This window comes from Bos grunniens, chromosome 27, assembly GCF_055505025.1.
Source record: "Bos grunniens cultivar Pamir isolate PY7600 chromosome 27, Bosgru_T2T1.0, whole genome shotgun sequence".
Classification (NCBI taxonomy): Eukaryota; Metazoa; Chordata; class Mammalia; order Artiodactyla; family Bovidae; genus Bos; species Bos grunniens.
In genome coordinates, this window is record NC_141191.1 from 25,063,815 (window position 1) to 25,085,866 (window position 22,052).

Below are 22,052 nucleotides of genomic sequence, written 5' to 3' on the forward strand. Positions count from 1 at the left end.
ACTAAGACTCTAGAACATTCTAGAATGATGCATTATGAGACCACGAATCCTTAGAATTTGGTGTGGTTTTCTGCTTTGAAATTCCTTTGCTGTATTCTGAAAAATGTTAGATGAGTTTGGTGAAGAATTTAGAAAAACTGATCTTCCAATCCCCACTGCCTGAAAGTGCTAATTATTTTCTATAGTTAGCATGTTATCCGTGTGGCAGTATTTTCTCTGCTTTTGATAATTTCCATAAAACTACTACATTAACGCCTTTGAAATATGATAACCACAGATTTTAATACAGCGGACTCCTGAAACTTGTGGTCTGAAGTCTGCCAAAAGGTGACACTGCCCCATCTGGCACATTGCTCATCTGTGGGATGACCTTGAGATTGGGTTTTTTTTACCCTCCTATCTTGTCCTGTCCTTTCCTGGTTTCCTTTAAAATTCTGTTTAATGCATGACTACAGAATACCATTGGAGAATGCAAGAACACTTTCTAATAGCAAAATGTAATATTTTTGTGTGCATGGATATTGAGACTTTCAATAGCAAATCACAAGAAAGTCCAACCATTAAAAAAAAAAAAATACCGGAGTGGGTTGCCCTTTTCTTCCCCAGGGGATCTTTCCGACCCAGGGATCGAACCCAGGTTTCTGGCATAGTGGGCAGTTTCTTTACCATCTGAGCCACCAGGGAAACGTGCACCTCTCTGCTTGCTAACATTCAAGCCCATACATATGTTGTTTGTTCCCTCCCTCTCATAGCCCAACCTTGCCCCTGTGTACTTGGGGAAACCAGACTGTCTTAGGACTTAGGGAGGATGACTGGATAAAAAGAGGTAAAGGAAAGGAGGTTTCTTAAGACCTTGGGTGTAGAAATTAGGGTAATGGAAACATACTTTCAACATGCAGATAACTCCATAAATCCAATTTTTGTAAAAAATGTATTGTTAATCCTCTGGCTTGGTCCAAAAGAGACAAAGATCACTAAGATAATAGGCTTTGATCCAGCTTTTTGGCACAGAGGGCTTCTAACAGCCCCAGCAACATGTGGAGAGTGCTCTTCCTCATGGAGAAAAACTAAAGACACAATAGCACGCTTATAATTCTAGAGCTGTGAAATGCAAATTGCCCTCTCTCATTTCTCAGCACTCAAAGAGAAGGGTTTGATTTTCAGTCATCAAAAAATGTTTATTTTCAAATATAAAATGAGCTTCTCCCAGATGTATATACGTGACTGCAATCTCTTCTGAGACACTGTCTTGATTATGAAGTACTTCATCTTTTCCATCACACTATGTACAGCATCAAAAGGTAGAACGGCAGCTGCTAACCATGCAAAAAGGTTTTTCATTTCCAAGGGAAAAGAATTCTTCTACGAATTTAATTTTCTCTAAAGAGAACACAATCTACCTACAAAATGGAGTAAGATAACTTAGTTAACATCTAACTGTACCTTGGTCGCTAATGGATACAGTGTTTCTCGGCCAGTGTTAAATTCAGAAAATGCTGCTGCCGGATTAAACCTCCCTAAAGGAGCACTAAGAAAATATTTGTATCTAATCCATTTATATCAGGAGAAATGACCTGGGGCAGTAATGTTATTTTCTATTAAGGTAATCCGGAAAGTGGATGGAAACCAGTTAGACAGTAATCTAATTGAAGCACAACACAGAACTCAGAAAATGAACAAATTTATCCCTTTGCTGAAGAACAGTTAAATGGATTTTTAAGCTTGTATTTGATCTAAAAAAGTGGTTTGCAAAGCCAGGAATATACTAATTTTATGAACTTCAAATGTTGTGGAGAAATATTTTAAAAACAAATATGAAGGACATAGTTCCTCTTTAGTGATTATAAAAGTTGTTAGAAAACTATCATTCCAACTTCTATATTTACAGTAAAAATTTTTTTCACACTAAGAAATTTTTACTAAGAAGCACGTATCTGTCCAGCATCATGGTAACACCATAGATCCCAGGATAGAGTCTCCAAATAGGCTTTTATAACATATTTACATTTTGTTATTACATATTTACATTTAATCCTTGCTTATCAGAAAATAAATATCATCCTCATAAATCTGATATCTAAAAAACACCTTATATACCCATTTATAAAATGTTTGTGCGTGTGTGTGTTTAATGTTCAAAGCTACTTCTACATCTATCGTCTATGTAAGAACTGACGTAAGCTGAAGTGGCATTTCTCTGTGATTCTGTCCTAATTTTCTATTCAGCTCTCGGCCTGGAGAAGTACTGGCAGAGACAGCAGAATGAACTGGGCAGTCAAATTGACAGGAAAACTGGTCAAGTTTCTTATTGGAGAAGGATTACCACACTGCTCTATTCAGATCTGCCCCCTCAGATCAGATCAGATCACATCAGTCGCTCAGTCATGTCCGACTCTTTGTGACCCCATGAATCGCAGCACGCCAGGCCTCCCTGTCCATCACCAACTCCCGGAGTTCACTCAGACTCATGTCCATCGAGTCAGTGATGCCATCCAGCCATCTCATCCTCTGTTGTCCCCTTCTCCTCTTGCCCCCAATCCCTCCCAGCATCAGAGTCTTTTCCAATGAGTCCACTCTTCGCATGAGGTGGCCAAAGTACTGGAGTTTCAGCTTTAGCATCATTCCTTCCAAAGAAATCCCAGGGCTGATCTCCTTTAGAATGGACTGGTTGGATCTCCTTGCAGTCCAAGGGACTCAATGTTGAAACCTTATTATGAGGCCAGTGGGATGTTCTTCATTCAAATACAAACTGTCTGCATTTGAAGACAACTTATTGTAAAATACCTTTCTGTAAAAAAAAAAAAAAAATGGTTTTTTTTCCCCAAAGAAAAATGTTAAATATCCACTTTTAAGCAACCAAAAACCAAAATAGGTTTGCATTAGTAACTACATTTTATCTGTCTTAGTAACTGAATGTCTTCTTCAGTATCAGATTGGAAGTCTGAGTATAAACTGTCTTCCAACCCAGGGAGTACAGATTCTGCTGCATTTCTTGCTTTCTTCAGCACTTGAGTGTGTGTGTGTGTGTGTGTGAGAGAGAGAGAGAGAGAGAGAGAGAGAGAGGGAGATGTCTGACTCTTTGTGACTTCACAGGATATAGCCCGCCAGGCTCCTCTGTCCATGGAGTTTTCCAGGCAACACAACTGGGGTGGGTTGTCATTTCCTATGCCAGGGATCTTCCCAACACAGGGATCAAAGCAGCATCTCTTGTGTCTCCTGCCCTGGGAGGCAGATTCTTTACCAACTGTGCCACCCATACCTGGTGGCAAAGTCACATCTTACTCTTGACAGATTTTGCCCATGATCTTGACCTCTTTAGCATATAAATGACACAAAGCTTTTTCTCAAATTTCCTATGGCTAAATTCATGGTTTCACTTTTCCTTGATTAATATATCTCTGAAAGTGAAACAACCTCCACTGAAGTCAGCTGTAAACATTCACTGGAGAAATATTCAGTATTTGCTTGACAGTTCACATGGATGCATAAATTTGCAGCACCAACCTTTTTTGTTTTTCCTAAAATATCATTATGATGGATTCTAAAGAGCATTTGGCAATACCTAAAAAAACAAATAAATAAATAAATATTGGGCTTCCCTGATAGCTCAGTTGGTAAAGAATCTGCCTGCAATGCAGGAGACTCCGGTTCATTCCTGGGTTGGGAAGATTCCCTGGAGAAGGGAAAGGCTACCCACTCCAGTATTCTGGCCTGGAAAATTCCATGGACTATCCATGGAGTCCCAAAGAGTTGGAGACGACACAGTGACTTTCACTTTCACTTTTTTTCCACCTTAAAATTATCAAATTATTCAACTGCATAAGCATACATGTGTTTTCATCATACATGGTTCAAATAATGTGAATATGACTCAGATTCCATCCCCTGGTCCTCACCTAATAGCTAGTTGCACATATATTTTGGGATTCCCAGGTGTCTCTAGGAGGAAAGAACTTGCTGCCACTATAGGAGACACAAGAGATGTGGGTTTGATCCCTGAGTTGGGAGGAGGGCATGGCAACCCACTCCAATATTTTTGCCTCAAGAATCCCATGGACAGAGGAGCCTGGTGGGCTATAGTCCATAGGGCTGCAAAAAGTCAGAAAAGACTAAGTGACTGAGCACACACACACATATTTTACCATAATTCATTATCTGTAGCAGTCAGACCACAACTGTTGCAATGATACTATGCCTGGATAGTAATTTCAGGTCTACATTATAAAAACTCCTGCACTGATAGTTAACAAAATAATTTATGGAAAGACTTGCATAGACTGCCAAACACTTAAAAACTATGTTATGTCACCCATCTATCACTTAAACTGATTTGTTGATTTATTTATCATTTGACAGTTTATTCTAGTTTCTCAACAAGATGGGAAATCTTTAGAAGGCAAGTTTATATTTATATCTGTACTTATCTCCAGTATCTCCCACCATACCTGGTGACACAGATTAGGAAATATAAACTGTGCTAAAAAAAATGGTCATTAAGGATGCATAGAGCTCAAGATTTATGAAGATTGGGAAAATATAGCAATGGATAAAATGACTCTTTATCCTGAGGAGCTCTTTATATGGTTTAGAGTTCTCACATTTAAATGAAAACCTCCTGTCCTCGACTCCAGAAAACAGTCTAGTAGTCAAATCTGGTAAGTATCACAAGAAACAATCACAGGTGAAGTAATAAAGGCTTCAATAGTGGCACAAATTTTAGTGAGGGTAGAAAAAGCAATCTAATTTTTTCCCAATGAGAAACATTATTTTTTCTTCTCAATACTGATCTTAGTGGTCAATTACCATCTATATATTGGATTTAATAATAATAAGAAGAAGAAGAATACAAATGAAAACAGCAATAAGAAGTTTGAAGAGCTGAGAGGTTTCCCTCTATTGTGTGTTGTTCATCAGCAAATATACAAAGTAAAATCTGACAAGGCCAGCAAAACCTTTTGAAGCTTATTTGTAATATCAATTTCCACCCACTAACAGATAATCGCAAAGGTGTGATCACTCATACTCACCTAGAGCCAGACATCCTGGAATGTGAAGTTGGCCGGGCCTCAGGAAGCATCACTATGAACAAAGCTAGTGGGGGCGATGGAATTCCAGTTGAGCTATTTCAAATCCTAAAAGATGATGCTGTGAAAATGCTGCATTCAAAATGTCAGCAAATTTGGAAAACTCAACAGTGGCCACAGGACTGGAAAAGAACAATTTTTATTCCATTCCCAAAGAAAGGCAATGCCAAAGAATGTTCAAACTACCACACAATGGTATTCATCTCACATGCTAGTAAACTAATGCTCAAAATTCTCCAAGCCAGGCTTCAGCAATACGTGAACCGTGAACTTCCAGATGTTCAAGCTGGTTTTAGATAAGGCAGAGGAACCAGAGATCAAATTGCCAACATCTGCTGGATCATCAAAAAAGCAAGAGAATTCCAGAAAAACATCTATTTCTACTTTATTGACTATGCCAAAGCCTTTGACTGTGTGGGTCACAATAAACTGCGGAAAATTCTCAAAGAGATGGGAATACCAGACTACCTGACCTGCCTCTTGAGAAACTTGTAGGCAGGTCAGGAAGCTACAGTTAGAACTGGACATGGAACAACAGACTGGTTCCAAATAGGAAAAGGAATACATTAAGGCTGTATATTGTCACCCTGCTTATTTAACTTATATGCAGAATACATCATGAGAAACGCTGGGCTGGAGGAAACGCAAGCTGGAATCAAGATTGCCAGGAGAAATATCAATAACCTCAGATATACAGATGACACCATCCTTATGGCAGAAAGTGAAGAGGAACTCAAAGCCTCTTGATGAAAGTGAAAGAGAAGAGTGAAAAAGTTGGCTTAAAGCTCAACATTCAGAAAACGAAGATCATGGCATCTGGTCCCATCACTTCATGGGAAATAGATGGGGAAACAGGGGAAACAGTGGCTGACTTTATTTTTCTGCACTCCAAAATCACTGCAGATGGTGATTGCAGTCATGAAATTAAAAGACGCTTACTCCTTGGAAGGAAAGTTATGACCAACCTAGATAGCATATTAAAAAGCAGAGACATTACTTTGTCAACAAAGGTCCATCTAGTCAAGGCTATGGATTTTTCAGTGGTCATGTATGGATGTGAGAGTTGGACTATAAAGAAAGCTGAGTGCTGAAGAATTGATGCTTTTGAACTGTGGTGTTGGAGAAGACTCTTGATAGTCCATTGGACTGCAAGGAGATCCAACCAGTCCATCCTAAAAGAGATCAGTCCTGGGTGTTCATTGGAAGGACTGATGTTGAAGCTGAAACTTCAATACTTGGCCACCTGATGCGAAGAGCTGACTCATTTGAAAAGACCCTGATGCTGGGGAAGACTGAGGGCAGGAGGAGAAGGGGACAACAGAGGATGAGATGGCTGGATGGCATCACCGACACAATGGGCATGGGTTTGGGTGGACTCCGGGCGTTGGTGATGGACAGGGAGGCCTGGCGTGTTGCCCTTCATGGGGTCGCAAAGAGTCGGAAACGACTGAGCGACTGAACTGAACTCTACTGAACATTAACAAGCAACCTTGCTCTCAGAATTTATTGTGGTTAGTAATTAACTAGTAACTGTGCACAGATACCACAATTTTTATTTTTACTCCATCCTTTAAATTTATTTTCTGTGTGCATGTATAATTTTAAAAGGCAGAGATTACATAATTAAAGAAATCTCACCACTTGTTAAGTAGCAAAACATTTCCCAACCAATTGGTCATTAGCTAGCTGGTCATTAGTTGGTCACTGTATCAAGTGTCCTGAACACCCTTATGGAACTCAGCACCTACACTGGGACCCTGTCTCTGTAACCCAACAAATCAGAGTGATGCTTAGCAACGTAAAGAGCCACTGAGACTCCACTCCAAGGATTATGGCCCAATTTCATTCCATTTAGTTATTGCCTCAGGTAAGGCTGTTGTTAAATATTCTGAGTATCTTCCCTTCTGCTACTGCTGCTGCTAAGTCGCTTCAGTCGTGTCCGACTCTGTGAGACTCCATAGACGGCAGCCCACCAGGCTCCCCCGTCCCTGGGATTCTCCAGGCAAGAACACTGGAGTGGGTTGCCATTTCCTTCTCCAATGCATGAAAATAAAAAGTGAAAGGGAAGTCGCTCAGTCGTGTCCGACCCTCAGCAGCCCCATGGAGTGCAGCTTACCAGGCTCCTCCATCCATGGGATTTTCCAGGCAAGAGTACTGGAGTGGGGTGCCATTGCCTTCTCCCATCTTCCCTTATGCGTGGCTAAAGATAGCTAAATAGGTTAAGTAGATAAACAGAGAATAGAGACACAGACAGACATGGTCCTTGGTAAAATCCTAAAAGAACTATCCAGTGAAAAATATTTGGGTGACTTCCTTCACAGTCCAGTGGTTAAGAAACTGCCTTGCAATGCAAGGGGCATGGGTTCAATCACTGGCCACAGCACTAAGATCCCACACACCCGCAGAACAGCTGAGACCAAGCCCTGCAACTACTGAGCCCAAGTACTGTAACTACTGAGCCCAAGCACCACAACTGGGAGTCTGTGTGACACAAGGAAGGATCCCCCATGACATGATGATGACACCACGTGCTGCAGCCAAGACCTGATACAGCCAAATAAATAAATAAACATTTTTTTAAATATGTGGGAACATTTTATTTTAAAGCCATCAGACCAGGACTGCTCTGCTGTTGTCCCGTCTCCTACTGCTTTACCAAGTTTTTAGCTACAGCAAATACACTGCTATATATATATTAACCAAACTAATGAAACACCTTAACATTCCAACCATTCTGAAACCACCCAGTCCTATGCATTCTACATCCTCTGAGTTCTAACACATTTGCTCTCTCACATTACTACCTATATCTTAATCGATGACCTGGCAGAAACTTTAAAACAGTTACAAATTGATAGAGGCCTTTCACAAATTGAAATTCATATGTTGGTTGCACCATTTTCCCTCACATTGTCTGGAAATAACCACTGGGGCAAACCAGAGATAAAATGTGAAAGTTAATTCTCGCTTAAGGGAGGGTAAAGCTACCCTTACTTGTATGCTGTTTCACAAAACTGACACTTCATGTTTTAATCTCCAGTAAATAGATGTTTTAATACAGATGTACAGATTTTGCTAAAATGAATATGGAAATAAATTTTCACTGTGAAAGAATAAATTAAGACCTATAGTAAATTAATGCCTCAAAGAAGCTTCACATATTTTAAGGTAGAAAAAAGTCTATTAAGAGCATTCAGAATCTTCTGAGAGATTATTTGTGGAAAGAAACCAGTTTTTATGCAGAAAAGATTTTCTTATAATAAAGGTAATTAAGCCAATTGAGCAGATATAAAAGAACATCAGGAAAAAAACTGTCCGTAGGTTCAATTTCAGACTAAAATGCAGTCCAGCCTGGTATCAGAAGATGAATCACAATGAACATTAAGGGGTTCTCAGGTTTTGAGATTTAAAGATACATTAGATAGTTATGCTGTCATAACTATCACAGTAAACATAAGCTATCATTAGAATAGACTGATATTTCATTTATTCTATTACATTGTATTGGATAGAATACTCTATAAAATGGGGAAGAAAAAGCAAAGCTTAATCACTCATTCATTTAAAAGCATTTATTCAGTACCTATTCTGCAAAGCTTTATTCAATGCTAAGATAAATCAAAGTCCCCTTTCTCTGGGAGTTTATATTCTTTTGGATGAGATAACTCATAAACAAAAACATATAAATAACTAAATGCTATGACGAAAGAAAGAAAACAAGGTCAGGAGAGTGTGATGAAGGTGTACTTGCTATTTTCACAGGCAGTTAAGGAGGATCCCTTAGTTAAACTGACATTTGAACTGAAAATTAAAAGCAGAGAAAACCATGTGGAGCAGAGTATCCCAGGAGAGTGATCAGCACATCCAAGTTCCTGAGGCAGGAGTGCCCTTGACACTTTTGCGGAAGGGCGGGAAGGCGTGGGTGCCTAGAGTTCAGGGAGCAAGCGAGGCAGTGCAAGAGAAGGTGTGAGAGTGTGAAGGGAGGTCACAGGGCTGGGGTGAGGGGCCAGGCTACAGCAGACTATCACTAAGAATTTTTATTTTATTCTGAATCAGGTTGGAAGATACCAAAGAATTTCAAGATCACTTATTATGAGTAGGACCTTATAGGAGAAGCAGGAAAATGACATGATCTGACAGGTTTTTACAAGATCAGCCAGGCTGTTGTATGGAGAATAGACTGTGGGACTTAGGTGTAGCAAAAGACGAGCTAGTTAGAAAGAGAGCTCCCGGTCAGCTCTGCCAGGGCAGGAGAGGTCAAAGTGGTGGGAGTTGTTGGAGTCTAGATATATACTTAAAGGAACTGACAGAAGTGTCAAAACAAACTAGAAAGACTACACAATACTTCCAGAAAATGCATCTCTCAGACTGATAGTCAAATAAAGCTATCTGCAATGCAGAAATTAAATGTATGACTGTATACAATTATGGTGACAATATTATCCATAAATAACCATCAGATGTAGAGATGTCTAACAGGTTAATACCATCCTGAACTGGGTAAGTGTATTAATCGTTCAGTCGTGTCTGACTCTTTACGACCCCACAGACTAGCTCACCAGACTCCTCTGTCCATTGGATTTCCTAGGCAAGAATACTGGAGTGGGTTGCCATTTCCTGCTCCAGAATTGAATAAGGAGGCTCCAAAAAATAGGGAGATTCCACTCCCCACCCATCATTCAAATTTTCATGGGCAGAGACGGTGTGTATCCTGCCACCAGCTTTGTTTCAGAGGGCTTCCCAGTATCATTAAGTGAGAGATTATACTGCTTGGAGTTAAGCCTTTTTATGCTTTATGTCTCAACAGGGGGGAAATTAGAAGAAATTAATACACAGTGGAAAAACTTCCAAGAAATGACAGATCGGTCTCATTTTCATGTAATCCTTATTTCAAAATATCCTGCATGCTATAAACTTCAGTGAAATATATGTCAGTCCCTCCACTGATGCTTGAATACACCCACAGCAGATCGTACTTACAAAACTAGGGTCAACAAATGGAGAATGGTTTCATTGTCTGCGACAGCATTCCCTGATTGGAAGCAGTCCCTTGGGAATTCATTGCTGAAGACAAGTCCCACCCCTTCAAACTGCGGCCACCCTCAGTCAGGATCATCCGACAAGACATCGCCTGGGAATCCATCTGTTCTAGCCAGCTTCAGAGAGACCAACACAGGTGATTAACCAGGTAAAATTCTTACTCTTCCTTTTATATTTAATATCATATATAACAATATATGTGCATCATTATGTAAGCCGTTTGCATGTTGAAGTGTTTCTGAAAACACAATCATAATACGTTGCTCATGAAATGAAGTTTTATAAGAAGAGAAAAATGCCTAAGGTTATATATACTTAAACAAAAAAACATAAGATGCTCGCTTGGTGTCACTTTCTGGCATTGATGGAAATTATATTCATCTAAAAATGTAAAATATTTTCTCGTGGAAGTATGAATTTTTAACAGTAAGTGATAATTGCAGTGGTATGTCATGTAATTGTTTGGAAAAATGATTTCCTCTACAAAGTTCAAAGTGAAAACGTTTGTTTTGTTTAAAGCAGATGATACTATTCAGGATTTACACTTTCATCTGTTACTTTATTGAATAACTTCAATACAGATTGAACATTGTGCTTTGAAATAATGTTCATCTATGTTTAAAGTTATTTTGACTAGAAAAATAAATTTTACAGTGTTCTTTTTATCATAAACTTTTTCATAAAATTGATCAAGGTCTGTTAGATAAAACACTTGCCTCTTCTGACAATTGACTGATGTACCAAATAGATCAAAGCAATTCTAGAGAAACATAGTGCAAAGGTGTTATTGTCTAAAGACATAGCTTTTTTTTTTAATTCAGAGCTGCTTAATCAACAATGTTACTAATGAAATGATTGGTTGCCTTGAGGTTGAGAGTTAATAGAATGAACAGACAGCCTGTTTTTCCCTTACAGCAACCTATAATGCTAATGGATAAGCTAATTTTCTCTTCCCTAAAGTAATTGCACAGTCTCCTTAATTTAAAATCACTTGCATTTACTCACTTGTTTTTTTTCTAACAGGGCAAAGGTCCTGAACATTTAGACTGGGAAGATTTAAATAGTCAATATAATGTAGAGTGTAGGACCTTTCAGCATAAGTAATTAAAACTTACTATGCATTTTTTTTTAACTTATGTTGAGTACATTGTCCATTTTAATTTGCAGGAAGATAATATTACTACAAATTAATCTTATAAATTCCTGATATGATTCTGTTACCTCTCTGTTGATTCAATAATCTCTCTTCTGTTTAAAGAAGAAAACTTCTGATTCTCATCAATAAAACTTTGTCTAGATCAGTGAACTGTATATATTAATTTCTGTTTTAATATTGCCAGGACTGTTATAAACCAATGAATGATGTTAGAAACATTACATTGAAATAGAGATGGGTGACAGTTAAAGTCAGCATCCTAATGAGAAAAATCAAGTTCATATTTCCAATAGCATCTTTAATGCGCAAGAAAAAATCACTGCAAGTATTAGCCTGCATGTTTTTCATATTTCTTATTACAGAGTTTTCAGAATAAGAAATCTGTTTTTAATTTTGTTAAAATTGCTCATTCTTTGAATGCTTTAATTTACTCATTATCTTTAATTATCTTAAAATTTAGCATGTTCACTTTATATTAACAGCTGTATTATCTAATGTACTGCCACCTACAAACCTTAAGAAATCTTAATTTCTGATACCTTAAAATAAGTCCTCAACCTAGCAAACCTCTTAAAATTCAGTTACATTATTAGTACATGTGGAAGTGGTCTGATGGCAGATAAAACATTATATTAGCTACAGATGCTTTTATCTAAACAAATTTTAAAAATAAGAGGGAAAATACAGTTCTTCCCTAGAACCTTCACAATTGGAAATTTTATAGCTTAATTTTGGAAATACAGGAATTTGAATAGTTTAGTTTGTTCAATAGCCTGGAAATGCCCTTATTTTGCCCTAACTTTAAAAAGAAATCTATGAAGAATTTTAGACATATGTAAAAACAGAGCAGGGTAATGAATTTCTAGGTCCCTAGGACCAAGCATTAACAATCAACACATATGGCCATTCTTGTTTCATATATAGTCCTTCTATTTGTCTTAGTTCCCTTGTTATGTAGAAGTAATTTTTAGACAACATATAATTTCACGTTTATATCAGAAAGCTTGTTTTAAAAATAAGCTATCTTCTTTAAAACATTACTGTACCATGATCACACAAATAAAGGCCCTTGATCTGTTGATGCTTGTAGCTATTTATGTGCACAATATGGAAATAAAATTAATGAGAACAAACTTAATTTCAGATGCTGTTTATCACAATGTCAATATTTTATGTTAAAATAAGTTTAAATAAAAAAAGAAACATTTAAATAACCTGTAATTAGGAAAGGCATAAAAATTAAAAATCTCTATTAGGAATAAAAGTAATCATGTCCAAGAATACTATGGTATATATTTATACTGCTGCTTTGCCTTCATGTTAACTATGTCTATTCCACTTTCTTATTTGAGTGAAGATGATTGCTTGAGGGTTATGCTAGTATTTGACAGAAAATGCAAAATTTCTTTGATGTTGAGTTTTATTTTAAAACTCCCTTGGACCCTCCAGTTGTAGTTAATTTTCTGGAGTTGAGATAATAGGAAGAACAATGTATGTATCTGAGAGGGAATGTTGACTACTGAGCCTCATTGGAATATTTTAATTACTTTAGGTCTTCATTTCCCCAAGGAATTCTTTTATTCATTTCTTCTTACTAGGTTTCAATCACGGAATTTTTTACAACCCATGACCTAAGAGACTTTATAAATTAGATGAGAGATTATCAGAGACACAGGTATGTCTCCTAACAGCACACTTAATTCAATACAAATCCATTAAAAAATAATTGAGAATTATATAAAGTGGGATCCCAAATAGTCTGAACAGCTAGCACAACTTCTAGAAGAAAAGCATACTTTCTATTGATTTTTCAGACTTAAAGTTCTGGTACTGCCATCTGTGTCAGCTTCTCCAAATAATAACATCAGGTAGTGCTTCTGATTTGGGCAAGGCTCGGTGGAGAATGGGCTTCCCTGGTAGCTCAGCTGGTACAGAATCTGCCTGCAATGCAGGAAACCCTGGTTCAATTCCCAGGTCAGGAAGATCCACTGGAGAAGGGATAGACTACCCACTCCAGTGTTCCTGGACTTGCCTGGTGGCTCAGCTGGTAAAGAATCCACTTGCAATGTGGGAGACCTGGGTTCGACACCTGAGTTGGGAAGATCCCCTGGATAAGGGAATGGCTACTTACTCCAGTATTCTGTCCCGGAGAATTCCATGGACTGTATAGTCCATGGGGTCACAAAAAGTTGAACATGACTGAGTGACTTTCAGTGGAGAATAGAGAACCAATTGAGGATGTTAAACTTGAATCAGATTGTCCAATATGCTCATAGGTCATGCAAACTGATACATACATAGTTAGAGATTCACTTTCCTTTCTCAACTGTACATTTTACTTATTAGATAAGATTTTTCTAATGTTTTTTCTTTCTTCAGAATTATCTTGGGTATTTAAGAAACTTTGCATCTCCCAATTTAAAATTACTTTGTCAATTTCTACCAAAAGAGAGAGATTTTAATTTGTATTAAATTTATGTATTAAACATGGCTAGAATTGATATTTAAGTTTTGAGTCTTCTAATCTCTGTATTTGGTATCTGTGTCCACTTATTTAGATATTTGTTAGTCTTTTAATAATGTTTCATAATTCTCTGAGAGAATGATTCCACAGGTTTTGTAGTTTATTCCTAGATGTTTATGTTCTTGGTTAATCTTTTATTTCTGCCTTCTTCATCAGTATTTGGTAATAAAATCATTATAAAAGTAAGACTTTTCATTCTTCTGTCATAAGACTATTTTGACTAATTAAAAAAGCAGAAAAAAAAAATCCACCTTCCCCTAGTTCTATTTTAACAATAAACAAAAATTTTCCCACTCATAGATTTTGATTTTGTACAAGTTTTTTTCTTCTATTCAAGTCACTTTGAGTTATTTATTATTGTTCTATAACACTACTCATTTTATTGAATGTGCAAAATCAGCAACATGAAGTTAACATAATGATCTTTATAATTCTTTAATTGCTCCCACTATTGTGAGTATATCTACTTTATAATTTCTAATGGCATATATATATATTTTTCCTTTTGTCTAAATCACACATGAGAAGGGTATTTTTATTATTGCTCTTGCCATAGAAGCAGACTTTTTCAATCAGTATACTTGTTTTCTTTCTAATTCACAATTTTCAGGTTTCATCTGTTTCATTTAATTTTCTTCTGCTACTTCTGTTTGCCCTATTTTTTTGTATTCAAGTTAAATGTTCAATTTATTTTCAGTTCTTGTTCAGTTATAGAAGCAATGAAGGCTATAATTTTTTAGAGTATAACTACAGACGTAGATAACTTTTACATTTATGTTTTATACAGAATCTCATATTTTCTTATTTGAAAAATGAAATAATAGTTTTGCAATGATAACATTCCAAATGGCAAAATATTTCCTAATTGTTTTTCAAACTTTTAGCTCATTCATGGAATGAGGCAATGTTAACATAACAGCATACACTAGGGAACTGACTTCGGGCTGATTTGTTATATACTAAGGCCATTGTGTAAATTGACTTATCTAATACTGATTAATTAAAGCAAAGTAATAAAAGTAATACAATGGTAATAAATTTAGCATTGAGTCATTTAAAGAAAAATCCAGTGCATGCAAATGCAAATATGTTCATATCAGCTTGTAAACTGAAACAAAATAAAGATAACTAGGGAAATTTTATCATACTTTTAGGCTTATAAAAGAATGTGAAAATAGCAGATTATTTCTAAAAGGGATCTTAGGAAGCATTTGGCAGTCACTCTTATATTTTATTCAGTCAAGAAACTCTTCAAAGAAAATATTTGTTGGGTATGTAAATAATGAAACTGACCAAAGCAGATCCACTCTGGGCTCGGCAGTCCCATTTCCCCGCAGCCTGCTCAGTGTAGAGCAAGCCCTGAAAGGGCTTGAATCAGCAGCAGGCACTAAACACTGTGTGTTTGTGCTAAGTTGCCTCAATCCTGACTCTTTGCAACCCTATGGACTGTAGCCCACCAGCCTCCTCCGTCCATGAGATTCTCCAGGCCAGAATACTGGAGTGGGTCACCATGGCGTCCTCCAAGGGATCTTCCTGACCCAGGGATCGAACCGGAGTCTCCTGCACTGGCAGGAGGATTCTTTACCACTGAGCCACCAGGGAAGCCCAACAGTTAAGATTTTTAAGTAAAATTCGAATTATTAAAATGTCAAAAAAATTCAGAAAGGTATTAAAAAGAAAATAAAATCAGACTACAATTTCACCATGGTTTCCCTGGTGATTTAGTGGTTAAGAATCCACCTGCCAACGTGGTAGACACGGGTTCAATCCCTGGTCCAGGAAGATCCCACATGCCTCGGAGAAACTAAGCCCATGCTCCACAACTATTGAATCTGAGCCCTAGAGCTCATGGTCCACAACAATAATAGAAGCCATTGCAATGAGAAGTCCATGGGCTACAACTAAAGAGTAGCCCTTACTCTCTACAATGAGAGAAAAGCCTCTGCAGCAACAAAGACCAGCACAGTCAAAATTAACAGGAGATTTAAAAAATGCTTTTAAATTAATAAATTTATTTATTTAAAAACATTTTTAAAATCACCTGTTAATACAAATACTCTAGAAAATAAGCTTCTCAATTGGATGAGAAAATCGACACCTAGAGGGATTTTTTTTTTTAAGACAAAAAAGAAAACATTACTAGTGCCAAAGAAAAACTAGTAATCAGACTCTTGATAACACTTTTCTTTTTTTTTAATATAAATTTTCTTAGCTCACAATAATTTATTCAAGTCTGCATTCCTCACAAAAGGGGCTAAATTTAGTTGTCTGGTGGCTCTCTTATTCTATATATGATGTAATTCCAAATCTTGGATAGAGTAATTCAAATTAAAAATAGATGAGAATATGTCTACAAGTTTTTTTTTAACTTAGTCATTCTATGCAGTTATGAAATGTATTTTCAGTGGTGATCTGCAAGAGAGCATGATGTTGACTTTGAATAAGCATATCTTCACTAAATATATATCTGTATACATACACACACATTTCATATATCATAATATCATTTGCTATAGCCTGGTCAATGCCTCTTATGTTTGTGTACACTGTAATTCTATTAATGATTTTATCCTCCATCACACACACACACTCGTGTGCACACACACATACACACTACGACCTTTATCCTAGTGTAGATACCTTAAATAAAATTTGCTTATTTTAACTAAAAAGAGCAAAATATCTAAATTTATCAATAGGCTGAGAAGGATAGCCTGATAAATGCGGATGGTGTTCAAATTTTTTACTAGTTTTAACATGGTATTAAAACTCATTCAAGTGGCTAAAATTAGCAGTCTCGACAAAGATTGGATGATTAATTGGCATGAGACATGGGAGAAGCAAAGCAGATGGCCCAGTCACTTTTTATGTCATTTCTCTAGTTTGAAAATGGTCCAATGTCAGCTATAATAAAAGCTTGAGATATAAGCTGGAAATGCATCCATCTTTCAGCTGACTTTTTTTTCCAAATTAAATGTGGATAATCTGATTCAGAATGTTAAATAATATCAATAAATGTGATCAGAACTTTTGGCTCCAGTAGTGTAAAAGTAATACTATTGATATCCGGCCAAGGAAAGTTCAAGTGGTATAGTCAGATGAAAAAATCTAAATTTTTCTTGCTCTTGTTGGACTTTTTATGAAGAACAAGATGGCACCACTGTTTTAATCTCTCCTTCAAACAACTGAACACTGAAGAATAAGAGAGTATGCATGTAGCATTTACAGTTTGGAGTACTGGTCTACACCCCACTACCCCTGCACTGGGTGCACAGGCATTTAGCAGGATAGAACAATTACCATTCTAAAATAATTGCCTTTTTCAGGATTTGCCTATGACAAGTGTTTGATAAGAAAGCTTTCCTGAGGTCTAACTTCTTAGCAAAACTGTGGTTTATGTGAAGTGTTACATGTGATTATTGTCAGTTCTGTGAAGCCAAGGTTTTGGAAGGAAAACCTTGAGGATCCTTGGAAAATTTACAAAGAAAGTAAAAACTTCATTGGAAAATATGTATCCATATGTAACCCAGTGAGCTTCCCTGTTCTCTCTCTGCCTCCTTCCTCAGATCATAGGCTCTCATTCAAAATGCAAGTACCCTTGAACACCCAGATTCTGCTCTTCGGTGAACTTCCTAAGCAGTCCAAGCACTAGCTTTTCCATAAAGATATCAAGTACATTTAGAGAAAGTGCTCTAGAAATCTGATTATCAGAATGTGTGAAGAGGGTTAGGAAATTTCCACAGATCCTCTGTGGCAGAACCTGAAATAAGACACACTTGAGGCTGAAGGCTGTTGCTTCCAGGTTTATGAGCCATAAAGAGCTGGAGGGCTTTGCCAAGAAGGCCACCCTTCGATCCTCCAACTGTCTCCAATCTCACCATCCAGCTACTTCCAGAAGACAAAGCAATCATGAAATCAGAAGCCACGTTTGAGAGATTCCTTATGTTTTTTGTGCTGAGGCAGCCACAGGTAAATGACTATAAGATGAAGATGTGACACTATTGGAATCCATTTATTCATCCTTTTCACTTTCTCCATGATTAAATAGAATTAAATCATTTTCATCTCAAAAGAACATACCCAAAGTAAACCATTTGGTATAGGTATACTAAAAACTATCTAATTCAGGGACTTGTTAAGCTCATCACATATAGTTCTAAAATAGTGGTCTCCAACATTTTTGGCACCAGGAACCGGTTTTGTGGAAGACAAGTTTTCCACAGACCAGGGGGATAGAAGGATGGTTTCAGGATGATTCAAGAACATTACATTTACATTAATTAGATCCTGGAGGTCAGGGATCCCTGTTTTAGAAGACATATGCATATATAATGGTTGCTTTATAAAAAGAGGATTTCTTACTATCTCATTTTTCTAGATCATTTTTGAGTGATATATTTAGAAATAAAAACTCCAACACCATAAGGTGCAATGATCACAGATTTCCCACAAAATTTATTGAAACCATTTTACTAAGGTTGATTTAACATTTGTGGGTCTACAGGGGAAAAAATGTGCCTTTCTATTTAAAGATCTTTTTAAAGATATTAGTGTAATAAACCAGAGGCAACTTTTGGCACTGTATTAATGATACATATTTTCACAATTAGTAATCTTTCTCTACTTGAGAGTATGTTTATGTTTAAATATGTATCTCTAGTAGTTACCAGCATATCTTTCACCCGGGTTTTTTTCCTTTAACTCAGAGCCATAGCTCTTCAACAAATTTGGTGCATGCTTACTTCTTTTTCCTAAATTGCTTCTTTGATGATTGTAAAATGTCTTTGAAGACTTTAAGATTAAAAATAAGTTTTAATATTTACTCAGAACTCATCTTATTTTGATGAATTTCTCTTTGGCAAAATTCCAAAAACACAGATGACTTTTGAATACTGAAAGATATGTTGTTTCTGCTTACCTAATTGTTTTTTTTAATTATTCCAAGATGTTGTACTCATAATGTTGGTTTGATAGTGTACGTTCATGAAAATAAACACACTTATCATAGAACAGTCAGGAGAATTGTCACCTGACATCTAGAACACTACCCTCATTCAAAAGGAGCATGCTTGTGATTTTTTATTAGCCAAAAAATTTGAAAGTAACTAAATGTGCCTTTGATTTGGGAGGGTAGGAAGCATCTCCATCCTTTCTTTCTCAGTGATCTTAATGCTTGTGACTGTGTAAAACAGTCATGATTACACTTCATAAATGACCTTTAGCCATTCCGGTCAGATTCTCTAGATGTCTGAAGAGAAAAATGGTGTCTGTGATTCAGACTATCCCATTTTTTTTTTCTAAGCGAATAAAGACAACTGTACAATAATCTATAGAAACTCACAGTAAAATAGAAATCAAAGAGTGAGAGTCAATTAGTTGTCAAATCTTAGAGGAGATTCCACAGTCTATAAGATTGATTGAGAGGGAAGGTGAAATAAATTGGCTTAAACATGCATTGTATGAAGCTTTAAAATAAAAACAACCCCAAATGAGGTTATCACTCAACTTGCTTGAAAACTTTCGGCAACAATCCGTACATTGCAAGTATTTATCTTGAAGGTGGTCAGCCGATTGTTTTGAGGGCTTCCCTGGTAGCTCAGCTGGTAAGAATCTGCATGCAATGCAGGAGACCCTGGTTCGATCTCTGGGTCGAGAAGATCTGCTGGAGAAGGGATAGACTACCCACTCCAGTATTCTTGGGCTTCCTGGTGGGAATCTGCCTGCAATGCGGGAGACCTGGGTTAGATCCCCTGGAGAAGGGAAAGGCTCCCCACTCCAGTATTCTGGCCTGGAGAATTCCATGGCCTGTACAGTCCATGGGGTAGCGTGACACGCTTTTAACTTGCTTGAAAACTTTCTGCAATAATCCCTACATTGCAAGTATATGTCTTAAAAGTGGTCAGCAGATTGTTTTGAAAAGACAACAACATAAGAAGTAAAGAAATTGGCTTTAAGAGAAAAAGAATGATATCTGCACAATTAAAACAAGGGCTGCAGATACCAAAGAGAAAAGTGAAGAACTGATGTAAAAATGATAAATTTGTGAAATATCTCAGAATGCAGGCAAATAATGGAAGTAATTTGGGAGAATCTGGCATAAATGTTAGGATAGATAGTGAAAGAATAAGTAAATAGCTTGTTGCTAAAAAATAAAAATAACTTCTATAGAATCAACAACTGTAGAAAACTGCTCTAAACTAAACACAGACCCAAGTAGGTCACATGGGTGGCCTTCCCTGGTGGTTCAGATGGTAAAGAATCTGCCTGGAATGCAGGAGACCCAGGCTTGATCCCTGGGCCAGAAAGATTACCCTGTAGAAGGAAATGACAAGCCACTCCAGTATTTCTTGCCTGGAAAATTCCATGGACAGAGGAGCCTGGCGGGCTACAGTCCAAGGGGTCACAAAGAGTCAGACACAAGTGAGCAATTAACACACACACACATACAACTAGGCCACGCAGAAAGCTCTTACACTGTCCCAGGCAAGGTCAATAAGGGGCCTGTAAGTAGAAGATCAGCAAGTTTTTTGTTTAAACAAGGAGGCCTTATATTTAGGCTTTATGTTTATTTTAGCATTTTCATTTTCATATGGTGAGAAGATCTTTACATGAACATTTTCTCTCAATTGCTTGGCCTGCGCTTTGCCACAATATGATGGTTTCACCCTGGTGTACAGCAGGGTACCTGTTATAAGCTCAACCACAAGGATGAAGGTCTGCCCACACCAAAGCCTTCCCTCAGGGTGTGCACAACTGATTTCCTAATCAATTTTTACTATATCACTTCTGGATGTGACTAGTATCAATGTCTTCTTTCACAGAATGGTGTCCAGTCAGGCCAGTCCCAGTGAAAGTGAAAGTTGCTCAGTCCTATCCAACTCTTTGCTGCCCCATGGATCATACTGTTCATAGAATTCTCCAGGCCAGAATACTGGAGTGGGTAGGCTTTCTCTTCTCCAGGGGATCTTCTCAACCCAGGGATTGAACCCAGGTCTCCTGCATTGTAGGCAGATTCTTTATCAGCTGAGCCAGCAGGGAAGCCCAGTCCTAGTAACCTACTTTAAATTACCAATTCTGTATCTGTCAGGAGGCACTCTGTTAGATTGTAACAATAAATGACCTGGTAAGGAAAGAGATTTAAAACAATTCGGGTTTGTTTCTCAGTCAAAACTTGTGGCTGCTGCTGTCTCATGCTGGGCGGTGTCCCCACCCAGGCTGCCAGGACAGCTACTCTGTAGAACTGGCAGGTTGGTGAACAGTGAATTGACCCTTAGGGCTTCCGTCAGAGTGACACGCATCACCTCCACTCAACATCTCACTGATCAGACCAGCTCAGGTGAAACACTTAGTTTTAGGGGAGCAAAGAATTCCACATGGACCCAGAAGAAGACCTGGCAATATCTGATGAATAGAACTCATGGCTGCCACATGTTCCCAGTTGAATTGAGGCAGTTAAATTCTCTGATATTCCTAAAGTAGGTGTGATGATAAAAAAAAAAAAAAGTAACCCCGAGGGATGGAGGCAATGGAACTAGAGATGCCAGACTCCCTCTCCAAAACACCTCCTCTTGGCCTGTTGCTAACAAGACTGATGATGGTGCTTATTAAAAATTCCTTGCAGCTGGGACACTAATTGGGTGAGGTGCAGTGGGAAATACTGCAGTACAGAGTCAGAAGAAATGTGAACAGCCGTGCTACCTTAGATCGTAATATCTTATTCCTACACTGAAGCTAAATCCCTTAAAAAGAAATAAAAAGGAAATAGCACTCAAACTTGGAATATTTGGAGGAAAAAAAGGGAGGAGGACATAAGGGTGGGACCCTGTTTAAAGAGCATGACTCAATAAGATTTCTGGGATTAATTACAAGGCAACAGATTCAAATAGAATAGTTGGAAAGCTAACATGACCAAACTTGTTTAACAGAGATTAATCATTGCTTAGTCACTAAAAAGTAGTAAGGCTCACAGATATGTACCAAAATGAACTTGTTGGCTCAGGGAGTAAGGTCTTCTGCTGAGCTCTGCTCTTAGTGCCCTACTTAGGGTTAGGACTACTCCAGTACTCTTGCCTGGAAAATCCCATGGACGGAGGAGCCTGGTAGGCTGCAATCCATGGGGTCGCGAAGAGTCGGACACAGCTTAGCAACTTCACTTTCACTTTTCACTTTCATGCGTTGGAGAAGGAAATGGCAACCCACTCCAGTGTTCTTGCCTGGAGAATCCCAGGGACGGGGAAGCCTGGTGGGA

General features: G+C 37.6%; 2 protein-coding genes across 2 annotated transcripts in view; one reads left to right on the forward strand and one right to left on the reverse strand.

The window, feature by feature from the left end:
* Positions 1-1,157: 1,157 nt before the first annotated feature.
* Positions 1,158-22,052, reverse strand: part of C27H8orf48 (chromosome 27 C8orf48 homolog) — a 36,126-nt gene continuing 15,231 nt past the window's right edge. Inside the window, exon 2 of the mRNA XM_086380737.1 lies at positions 1,158-2,788. Coding sequence (XP_086236863.1) covers positions 2,695-2,788 — 94 coding nt within the window. The 3' untranslated portion in view covers positions 1,158-2,694. The remainder of the gene's footprint in view (positions 2,789-22,052) is intronic.
* The window catches only part of DLC1 (DLC1 Rho GTPase activating protein), a 515,132-nt gene continuing 503,267 nt past the window's right edge, over positions 10,188-22,052 (forward strand). Inside the window, exon 1 of the mRNA XM_086380730.1 lies at positions 10,188-10,272. The gene's annotated coding sequence lies outside the window, so the exon portion shown is untranslated. The remainder of the gene's footprint in view (positions 10,273-22,052) is intronic.